Genomic DNA, 11,881 nt, shown 5'->3' on the forward strand with positions numbered 1-11,881 from the left:
GCCATCTCTCCACTCCTAGTGCGTGAGTAGCCATTCTCGTAATAGAATAGCCAAGTTAAGGCTTACTGGAGGATGTGGCTAGTACTACAAAGTCTCATCTCATGCAATTCAACAATGGACGGTTCTTAATCGACACAGGTGGAAAGAACCCGCTCACAAGACATCCATGTCTTGTGGCTCTCATACACCGTGTCCGCCCGGTCTAGATTTATTACTCCACATACTCGTATCTCATGATAACATAAATAACTAGTCGTATCCAAGAAACTATTTATATCTCGCAGGTGACCAGAAATCACCCGACTTTTATCGGTTTAAGCATGACTAATCATAAATAGGCATTCTCAGATTGAAACGGGTAACAAGGTTCATATGGAAAAACAAGGTTGGTAATGCACCAATTAGGTTTTCACTTAACTCCTAATCACTTAATGCAGTATTTAAAAGCAAAAGCGATATAAATTTATAAAACACAAGGTAGGTTTAAATTCATCCAGGGCTTGCCTTGATTGTCGGAAAAGTCAGGTTCCAGAGATGTTCCACAGATATCAAATCCGACCTCAACAGGTGGATTAACTTCCTCAACAACTTGGTTGACTACCACGTTCTTACTTTCGTTCACTACACGTAGTAATAATGCCATGTTTAATATGATGCACGATATAAAACATGATGCTTGATGATGGATGCAAAAGTTAATACTGGAATACAACTTTCCTTCGCGGTACAGTTGCAAACCAACAACTGAATAAACCTTTTTATAAACTCAAACGCTTTCTTTAAGCACCAAGGATCATTATATGCTAATAACCCAAGGTCATCACTCAATCCCAAATTCAAACAAAACCTAAATCATTAGGGTTTACTATTTGTTTTTATTAATTAATAACTAATTAATAATTATGAAATAAATCAACTTTCTCCAAATGAGCTCAAAATTTTTGTGAAGACTCATCACATGATAACTAAGTGACAAAACAATTTTCATAATTTTTAGATAATTATTTAAGCCTAGAAAAATCATGGAAACCCATTTATTAATTAATTTGAGTAATTTTTATGACATTCAAAATGTACTGAAAAGTAACATTTAATATTTTTCCTAAATAGTTTACATCTCAGAGAGGTCACACAAAAATTTTCATAATTTTTAGAGCACTATTTAGTTCTACACAAAATAAACAAATCACTTACACTATTCATTACTTTCTGAAAAAGAAAAATTCCATTTCTAAATCAAATCGTCACTGACAGGTGGGTCACCCTCGTCAGCACAGTACCCCGCGCTGACCACGGCGGCGAAGCTCGCTGATCGGCGATTTCTCACCGACGGTGAGGTCTTCGGCGATGGCCAATGCACTACCATGTTCCCCACAACAAGGCGTACCCATTGGTGGCACAAATTGCACCAATTACTGCACAAACCGAGCTCGACGCTGGCCATGGCGGAGCAAGCTGTTGTTGACGGCGGCGTTCCGGTGGCTGTAGTGGATGAAAAGGTCATCCAACAAGACACACAGCATCAAGGCACCACGGTGAAGCTAGAGCTACGCTGAGCAAAGACAGAGACGCACTGTAGAGTGCTAGCAACGCTGACGCGAGTTCGACGGTGATGTTGCCGGCCGCGAGGAAGAAAGGCGACGCACAGCGTTGCTCGGCGAAATCAAGCGTCTAGGACTGGTCAGCTGGGTTCGTAAGGAGCAAGCGGAGCTGAGACTGGCTTTGCTGCGACTGGGTGGACGCTACGGCGATGGCACGAGCTCGACGGAGCTGAGCGGCGACGTCGGGAAAAACGGGGGAAAAGAACCGAGGAGAACAGCGACGTCGTCTCAGCTTTATAGCGTGGCCAAGGACACAGAGACAATGCATTGCAGCTTCTCCATGCCAGCGCGAAGCCGGAGGTGGCCACGGGCGCGACTCGAACGCAGTGGAAGATCACCGACGGTGAGGAGTCGCCCGCTGACATTGCTCACAATATTTACCGAATTGCCACTCGTCTAATTTCTCAAATTACTCCCAAATTTGCATGGTAACTCAAAAATCTCCAAAAATAAAAGTTGTTCCAAATTCAAAGTTCTACAACTTTTCTTTAACAACCATACTCAAATTATGTCTACATTTTAAAATGCAAGTTTAAAATCAAAAGGGGACACTTTAAGAACTTATCGCCTTTTCAAATTACTTCAAATTTTATATAACAACTTTGAAAACTCCAAAAACCAAGTTTGTACACCTTGACAAACTCTACACTTTTCCTTTTAGGCTCAACCCCAAAATATGCTTAGATTTTGAATTAGGTTTTCCAGGGTAGAATTAAACGCTGGAAATTAGGGTTTTCGGAAATCCAATTCAACACAAATGTTTTGAAATTGATTCATCCATACAAGTCAACACATATCATTATAAAAATAAACTTGTTTTAGTGAATGCATATCAAAATTTTCACTAACACAAGAATGGTGTGCACTGCATATGATAACATGGCATATTTTAGTATTAAAAACACCCGAGGTGTTACATCACAGGGGGCGCGGTGGCAGTCCTACCCCACCGCCGACTCCTTCCCATCCCTGAGACCCACCCCACCGCCGGCTTCTCCTCCTCGCTCGGCCCGCCCCAAATGCCGGCTCCTCTCCCGTTCTCTGCGCGCCTTGCCATAGCTCAAATGGTGAAGGATTGAAGATGACAGGTGGGTCCCAGTGGTCAGTGTCTATTAAGAGAATTTAGGGGCTTTGTTTTAGAGGCTTCTGTTGGAGTAAATACAAAATAGAGGGCCAACAAAAATAGGAAAACACCTAAATCAGAAATGGGGCCCTGATTTGGGAGCTGGACACAGCTTCTATCTTAGTTAGGGCAGTCCCAATGAAAGAAACTAGTAGTTTCTATAACATAGGATATCGCACCAAAAAGTACTGTTTTCCAACCCATGGTTTCTATGAGTAATAACTATTTTCTCTTTCCCTCTCCCAACTCTATCTTTTCCTCCAATGGGAGTGCGACACGAGCTCCCTAGAAACTGGTGGTTTCTTCCCAATGGCGATTTCATGGTTTCTTGGTGCATTGGGTCAAGAGTAGACCTGGTTTCTTCATGAAGAAACCATTTCTATGATTTTTGCTCTCTTTCTTCATTAATTACATTGCCATGTCAGCATTTTGCCTACGTGGCAAGTCATTTAATGAGGATAGAAACCATCATCAATGCACCATTGGGACTGCCCTTAATACAGTATAATATTTGAAATTTTATGCTTACACGAAATTCCTATTGTTTGTCCTTCTGACAAGACAGCTCAGTGACCATCTCCTAATAATAATCCAACACTGCAAGCCGCAACCCTCCACAAATATACATTTTACAAAGCACTCCCTCCCATAGTCCAGCCCAGTTCTTCATCACATTTGGCACTTTTATTCAACAATTAATTTGCGATTTCCCACCAAATGCTGCATCATGCATCACCCTTTTGGCCTTTGTATGTAGCAAAGACGACAATAAGTAGCAAGTAGCGGATACTGCAAATCTTGCACACGCAAACCACAGCCAAGCAAGCCCTCCCTGTCCCGTCCCTGGTGTGTCACTGATCTCGATGTGGTCCACCGAGGAGCAGCAGCAGCCGGTGGCCGTCGTGGAGGAGGCGTCGCCGGAGATCATCTTCCGGTCCAAACTCCCTGACATCGCCATCAACAACACCCTCCCGCTGCATCGCTACTGCTTCGAGCGCCACCCCGAGGTGGCCGACCGCCCCTGCCTCATCGACGGCGCGACGGGCGCCGTGCTCACCTACGCCGAGGTGGACCGCCTGACCCGGCGCCTGGCCGCGGCGCTCCGGCGCGCGCCGCTGGGGCTCGGCCGCGACGCGGTGGTGATGAACCTCATGCTCAACTCGGCCGAGTTCGTGCTCTCCTTCTTCGCCGCGTCCCGCGTGGGCGCCGCGGTCACCACCGCCAACCCGATGTCCACGCCGCACGAGATCGCCAACCAGATCGCGGCCTCCGGCGCCACCGTCGTGTTCACGGAGTACATGGCCGTGGACAAGCTCCCCGTCAAGGCCGACGGCGGACTCACGGTCGTCCTCATCGACGCGCGCCGCGACGGGTGCCTCCACTTCTGGGACGACGTCATGGCCAGCGTCCCCGACGAAGAGGTCGACGACGAGGACCAAGAAGAAGCAGAAGCGGCGGCGGGCTTCGACCCCGACGACGTGGTGGCACTGCCCTACTCGTCCGGCACGACGGGGCTCCCCAAGGGCGTGATGCTGACGCACCGGAGCCTGAGCACCAGCGTGGCGCAGCAGGTGGACGGCGACAACCCCAACATAGGCTTCACCGCGGACGACGTAATCCTGTGCTCGCTGCCCATGTTCCACATCTACTCGCTCAACACCATCATGATGTGCGGCCTCCGCGTCGGCGCCGCCATCGTGGTCATGCGCCGCTTCGACCTCACCAGGATGATGCAGCTCGTGGAGCGCCACCGGATCACCATCGCCCCGCTGGTGCCGCCCATCGTGGTCGCCGTGGCCAAGAGCGACGAGGCCGCGTCCCACGACCTGTCGTCCGTCAGGATGGTGCTCTCCGGCGCCGCGCCCATGGGGAAGGACATCGAGGACGCCTTCATGGCCAAGCTCCCCGGCGCCGTGCTCGGACAGGTACGTGCCGTGCCATGCCATGCGAGACCGCGCGCACCAAACGCCACCGGCCGTTTTTCTCCGTTTTCATGTTTGCTTGTCTCATTTGGGTTGCATTTTTTTTTCTTTTATGCTTGCACTTTTGGATTTTGCGTCGTGTTTTATGTGCAGTTTCTTGATTTTTTGAGACTCCCTTTTCTTTTTCTGAATTCTGAGTGCCCATTTCTCCTGATTATGTTACTATGTGAATGTGGTACGTTAGCGTTGGGGCCTACGGATTGATAATCTGACGGTGAACCATGACGGGATTGGATGCATGGTCTTGATAAGCTTTCCATGGCCGTTGGATGTTCCTTGAGTGGCTTAGATTGACTTTTTGATATTCGCGTAGGTCAACCCTCACATCATTCATTGGCACGTTTGACTGATCCAATCCAACGACGCCCATGGAGAAATTCCTTCACAAGCATAGGATACCTTGACAACTCAATTGATTAATTCGGGCATGTGTTACACTATGATATGAATATGGTGGTGCCAGCTAATAGGCAGCCTGTTCGTTTCGGCTGAAACGATCGTGTGCTATTACTGCTGGCGGATTTAGTGTGAGAGAAAACTACTATTCTGGTAATCCACGATCGTTTACGACCAAGCGAACCGGCCGATGATTCTAATACTAGCTGTTAGCTACGAAAAGCTTATATAGCTAATACAATAGCCTTTTGTTAACTTGGTTACTATTAACGGTCCTGTTTGGATGTTTTAACTAATGGTTATTAGTGGTATTTCATTATGGACTTAGGATAGCGAATTAACAGTTTAGCCAGATAGTTTGTTAGTACTCCCTCTGTTCACAAGAGAATGTAATTCTCGTTTTTCAAGAAGTCAAATCGTTTAAATTTTGACTAAATTTATATAGAAAAGTACTAACATTTGTGATATAAAATAAGTACCCTTGGATTAGCTCTAGCATATATTTTTATAATAAACTTATTTGGACAGATAGGCCCCGTTCGTTTCGCTGAAAAAATAAGCCGAAATATTTTTTCGGTTGATTTGTTGTGAGATAAAAACACTGATCCGACTGAAAAAACAAGCTAAAAAATTTGGATTATAAGAGAAGCGAACAGGACCATAAATGCTAATATTATTTAATTTAAACTCGATCAAATTTAATCTAGATTGATCGGCGCAGATTTCATAATTGCATTTTTTTTAGACGGAGGTAGTATGGTTGGACTATTAGCTAAAGGGCATTGGATCCACTAGAGCTAATCATTACCTATTTTGATCCATACAGTCTGAACCTGAACCATGGATTTGATAGCTTTTTTTGTTTTGAAAAAAGGGGTATTTACCTATGAGTTTTAGCAATGAGATTTTAGAATGTTTTATATCCAATCTAGACAACATTCTGGGAAAACGTCAATTTGGGAAGATCACTTAATTAAATGGTCTTTAATGTTGTTTTTTACTTTGGAAACAAGTAAGCAATATTTTTCATATTTCTTTTTTATATTATCCATACATATATAACAAAAAACAATCTATCTAATTTGTCCTAGTACTAAGATAACTCTTGCGGCGGAGTTGTTGAAAAGTTGGACTTCTGAGTGCTCAGTGCTGCTCCCTCACGGCCGGTACACGGTAGTTCTGACTTTTCTGAGTGCTGCGGACTTCTGAACTTTGAGACTATCTCCAATGGAGCCGACCCAAACATGAGACATATCTCACCGTTTGGCTCACACAACGCGAAAGAAGAACGAACGCAAAACTGGCGTACTCCAACAGCGAACGCAAAAAGAGAGGTCTGGGAGGCATGGGGGCAGAGCTGAGGCGCGTCGTGTGGGCGGCCGCCGGGTTCGCCGGAGGTGGAGGGGCAACGGGGCCGCGGAGCTGAGGCGAGGGCGTGCGGGAGGCAGCAGGCTTCGCCGGAGATGAAGGAGCAGCGGGCCGCGGCGTCCACTGTGCTGGATCTATGGCCGCGCCTGCCGCCAGGGCTGGGGCCTGCGCCCCAAGCGATTCGCCGCGCCGCGCCAACCATGGCTGCCCGCACTCGCTGGCCAGGGCTCCCGCGCTCGCCGGCAGCGAAGGAGGAAGGGAAGGAGCGAGGGAGGGAACGCCGGTCGCCTACCATGTCATTGGAGTGCGTTGAGGTTGCCGTTGGGGAAGCATCAGGGAAGCCAAGGTTGAGCTCGCTAGCAAGTCGCCGCCCTGGCCCACGCTCACCTAAGCCGCGCTCGCCGTCGAGCTCGCCTCTGCTCGCTCACCGCGAGGCCGCAACCGCCGCCCTACTCCTCTTCCCATCCAGTCCTCTCCTTGCCTCTTCCTCTCTCTCCCCTTCCACTTCCTCTCTCTACCCCGCTCTGCTTCCCTCTCATCTTCTCGCTGAGCATGGACGCGGGCGTCGCTGCCCGCTCCCTACCCCGTAGGTCGCCACTCGGCTGCACGGCCGGGCGCGACAGGACCTTGCCCGCCGCCGCAGACCATGCCACCAGCGCCCAAGGCCTCGTGCCCTCCATCTTCTCCCTCCCCCTTCTCTCCCTCCCTGACGACTCTCTCTCTCTCTTCTAGTCGGAGTGCCGCCGGCATTCCTCTCTCCCTATTCCTCTCCTCTCTTTCTTCCTCTCTCCCTCTCTCCGCGCACGGGAGGAAGTCTGAGACTGCCGCTGCCTTCTCCCTCCATCTCTCTTCCTCTTCTCTGCTCTGCTCCGCCGCGCCGAAGCCGAGCGCTCCAAAGCCGCTGACAGCGTTGCCGCAGCCAAGCGCCATAGCCAAGCACTGTCGCCCTGCTCTGCTTCTCTTTCCATGTCTGCTCTGTTTTCTCTCCCTCCCTCCCTCTCTTTCTCGCGGACGACGCAGTTTTGGGTTCTCTCTTAGCTCGGACGCAAAATAGGTAGTGCATTTGCGTACTCCGTTGGAGGGTGTTTTTTTTTTCCTGTAGATGATGCATTTTGGGTATGGGTAACGTGTTGCATAGCATGTTGGAGACAGTTTGAGTGCTGCGGACTTTGGACTTGGTACACGGAAGTTCAATGGTTGGGTGCTGATGATGTTGAAGGTTATATTGGTAGGAGGTTGTTTGTTTGCTGACTTCGATGTGCAACATCAACCTTGCATTTCATGTAAAGATTAAGATAAAAGGGTGGATAAAATGCCAACTTAATTAAATAAAGGAAGAATACTTCTGTTATAGATATCGTACTTTTGAAATGTAATCGGCATTGCAGCAACTCTTGATCAACAACCAATGTCTCGACTTTTGCTTGGGATGAGCAGTGGGTAAGCTTAGGTGGGTTTTAGTTAGAGGATTGCGAATGGACGCCTAGCCATGTTGGTTAGTTGCCTCTAGTAGCACTCCTATTCACTCAAGGATAAAAAAATCAGCTCTCTTTCTTATACGAGGGTTTTCTCGACAAGTATGTAATATCCTGTGACTATCATATCTCGTAGATTGAGTTTTTTTTGTTAAGGGGTTGCTGTAAATTTTTTTTTTTGTGTGTGTGTGTGTGGGGGGGGGGGGGGGGGGGGGATCCCAAGGATTTTACAATAAATTAAATAGCTCGTCAATGACTTCCTCTAATAATAACTAGAATATTCTTCAACCAGTGTCCAGTAGAGTAGAAGCAAGTTGGTGATGGATCTGTTCTGTTATACGACGACCACGTCCACAATACACACAATGCAAAGTCAGTCAGTCCATTGGACAACAGAACTAAGAATATACTCGTACTAATCCGTTCGTATCGCCCTTCTGAATTTTATTCCGTCCCAAACCAAACTTTGGCATGCTCTGAAACTTCAATTCAATTCTACTCCGTATATGAAAGCACTCTAGTACAATCAGCTGCATTCATATGTATCTGTGTTGCCTCATCTGTCTGTGTGTCATGTCACGGAACGCAACGCAGGGGTACGGCATGACGGAGGCCGGGCCGGTGCTGTCCATGTGCCTGGGGTTCGCCAAGGAGCCCTTCAAGGTGAAGTCCGGCGCGTGCGGCACGGTGGTGCGCAACGCCGAGCTCAAGATCGTCGACCCGGACACCGGTAAGTCTCTCGGCCGGAACCTCCCCGGAGAGATCTGCATCAGGGGCCAGCAGATCATGAAAGGTACTAGTCTCTTTTCCTCGTTCGTTCGTTCCAACCTCCAAATGTTGACTTCGGGCAGCTCCATCTCCATGCTTCCATTGGAAAATGGATGGATGGACTGCTGGCTGGCTGGCCCACACATCCCATCCCTAGATCTAATCTGACTTGGAAGTGTATATATATATATATATATATATATATATATATATATGCGCTATTCTACATACTATTCTACACCAAGCTGTTATACTGAACAGAATTCAATAGTATTTAGTAATCGCGTTTCAGTATCGTTCAATATTTTCGAGGTACTGGTGTAGTATTGATACTGAACATGGTTTAGTACTACTCAGTATTTTTTTAAGTCAGTTTTGGCTTGTGGTGTAAAATCAGGGTGTAGTGTGTGTGTATATATATATATATGTGTATATATATATATATATATATATATATATATATATATATATATATATATATATAGAACTACTATCCTATAGCTGGCTGCAGAATAACTTATTCTGTAGCCACTTTGAGTTACGATAATTACTATGTTAATTTACGAGATTTACAGTAACTCCTTACTAAGTGGTTTACTATAACGTTATGGTAAATATTCCCATGTGTTATAGTAACCCAACTATCGTAAATATGTATTGACATTATGGTAAATTAGTATATAAAATTATGGTAAATAGAGGTGGCTACAGAATAACTTATTTTGTAGCCGGCTGCTGAATAGCCTCTCCCTATATATATATATATATATATATATATATATATATATATATATATATATATATATATATATATATATATATATATATATATTAGTCGCGTTTCAGTATCGTTCAGTATTTTCGAGGTACTGGTGTAGTATTGACTGATACTGAACATGGTTTAGTACTACTCAGTATTTTTTTAAGTCAGTTTTGGCTTGTGGTGTAAAATTAGGGTGTAGTGTGTGTGTGTGTGTATATATATATATATATATATATATATATATATATATATATATGCACAAGTGGTTCGCCGACTGCACATCATGTTGTTAGTGCTTCACACATCCTTAATCACTCCTCAACTTTGATTCATGAATAAAGTATCACAATATGATATATAAATAATGTGCAGCCTAATCTAGTAGGAGGGCTTTGTGTTGTGATCCTAATCTTCAAAGCAAAGCCGAGTTAGATGAACCGTTCCATTCCCATGTCATGTGTACCTTCCTGTCCAGATTGGCAACAGAAATAAATTAACATTAAATTAAATAGTCTTAGCTGAGAACTGACAGCTTCGATTCAGTCTGGCTATGGAAGTCTCCTTCCTTTCCCTTGGTGTGATAGCTGAATTCATCATGAATGGACTGCACTGAATACTCCAAGATCTGATCCCACCGAAGTGAAGTGGGGCCTGCAGCAATGTTTTGTTTTTGGTAGCTGCTTGCATGTCAATGGCGACAGCAGCTGTCGATTTTCAGTTAGGCCACTGTAAATTGTTATGTACAACTATTCGTTACAAGCACGTGTTGAGCTGTTGACATATACACCTCCTGTCCCAAAAAGAAGATGAGGTTTTAGCTATGAATGACTCATCCTTTTTAGGACCGAGGGAGTATGGATCTACTACCAACTGATGACACGGACATAAAATCGAATATACAATTGATGGAAAGAAATGAAATTTAGTCACATCTATGATCTTTTTTTCATTATTTTTTATGATAATTGCTAATTGGTCGGAGTTCTCACAGACACTGGGTGCTACCGTCATTCACCTAACGAAGTGATGTATACTGTGCAGCTGAATTTGTCAAGCTTTTAGTTTGGTTGCCATCCAGTATTATTATAGTCTATCCTTTTTTTGGATTTTGGTTAAGTTACTCCCTGTTCTTCAATAAACTACAGTATTATATGAGCAATGCAACTTTGATGGTTAGAACTTATATTAATTATTACAAGACTTGATGTGCCAATGTGCTTTTGGTCAGGTTACCTGAACAACCCGGAGGCGACGAAGAATAGCATCGACGCCGATGGGTGGCTGCACACTGGCGACGTCGGCTTTGTGGACGACGACGACGAGATCTTCATCGTGGACAGGCTTAAGGAGATCATCAAGTACAAGGGCCTCCAGGTGGCCCCCGCAGAGCTAGAGGCCCTGCTCATCACCCACCCAAGCATCGCCGATGCCGCTGTCATCGGGTATTAATCACTTGATCTCATCATCATCTGCTCTCAACCCTAGCTACTAGCTAGGTGGTTTGTGCAACAATGGATGCTCGGTACGTATTTCAGTCGTTGAGAGGCATGGTGCCTATGATCATTGCAGGAAACAAGTCGAGCCAGAAATCGGGGAAATCCCAGTCGCCTTTGTGGCCAAGGCCAAAGGGACCGAGCTCAGCGAAGATGACGTGAAACAATTTGTGGCCAAGGAGGTGATATTTATTTTCTTGATTGCTCTGTTTGAGTCCATGCATGTTCTGATGATAAATGTGAACATTAGGAATGGAATAATAGAACTCAAGGTAAAGAAAATGAATACATGTGTTTGTCCTCTCTTCCCCCCCCCCTTTGACTGACGGACCTTCTACGGCTCTAGGTGATCTACTACAAGAAGGTCCGTCAAGTGATCTTCGTGGACAAGATCCCCAAGGCTCCATCGGGCAAGATATTGCGCAAGGAGCTAAGGAAGCAGCTTCAGCAGCAGCAACAAGTGGTGTGATTAAAAAAACAGCCCGTGCATCATTCTACCTCTTATGATTTGTTCGGATGTTGGCAAAGGGAGGAAGAGTTTTATCAGAGGCACAGAGAGTTTTATCTCTTGTGTAATGTATATGGATATTGGATTTGTGAAGGTACATCATATTGAGCTGACATGTTTAGTGTTTCTGGTCTAGTTGGTGGTGGTGGTGGTTCCTACCTCATAATGTTCATTATTTTTCCTCTCAGACATAATTTTCATCATTGTAGATTAAAAACTAATACATTTTGTTATATTTTTCATTCTGTTATTCACAATAGCATATAGTGGTGAATTGAGTGTAGCTCAGTTGTTTAGATTTCTTATGGTGAAACCTACTCATCCAAGTTCTTATGTTATCATGGGTGTTTATCTTTTTTTTAGATTTATTCTAGGATTTACATAGTGTTTGCTTCCACCAGTAG

At 45.3% G+C, this 11,881-nt stretch overlaps 1 protein-coding gene across 3 annotated transcripts; it reads left to right on the plus strand.

Annotated features, from left to right (window-relative positions):
• Window positions 1-3,531: 3,531 nt before the first annotated feature.
• LOC136500812 (4-coumarate--CoA ligase 1-like) lies at window positions 3,532-11,592 on the plus strand. 3 transcript variants are annotated; one of them, XM_066496256.1, is made up of 5 exons: window positions 3,532-4,649; window positions 8,540-8,738; window positions 10,705-10,918; window positions 11,046-11,241; window positions 11,316-11,592. In XM_066496256.1, the coding sequence occupies exons 1-5, from the start codon at window positions 3,588-3,590 to the stop codon at window positions 11,436-11,438; spliced, it is 1,794 nt and encodes a 597-aa protein (XP_066352353.1). In that variant the 5' UTR covers window positions 3,532-3,587; the 3' UTR covers window positions 11,439-11,592. The 3 variants fall into 3 exon arrangements, with proteins under 3 accessions (XP_066352353.1, XP_066352355.1, XP_066352354.1); XM_066496258.1 differs by having other exon boundaries at window positions 11,046-11,151; XM_066496257.1 differs by having other exon boundaries at window positions 8,540-8,675.
• The last annotated feature ends 289 nt before the right edge of the window (window positions 11,593-11,881 follow it).

The sequence above is a fragment of the Miscanthus floridulus genome, chromosome 13, assembly GCF_019320115.1.
Source record: "Miscanthus floridulus cultivar M001 chromosome 13, ASM1932011v1, whole genome shotgun sequence".
Taxonomy (NCBI): Eukaryota; Viridiplantae; Streptophyta; class Magnoliopsida; order Poales; family Poaceae; genus Miscanthus; species Miscanthus floridulus.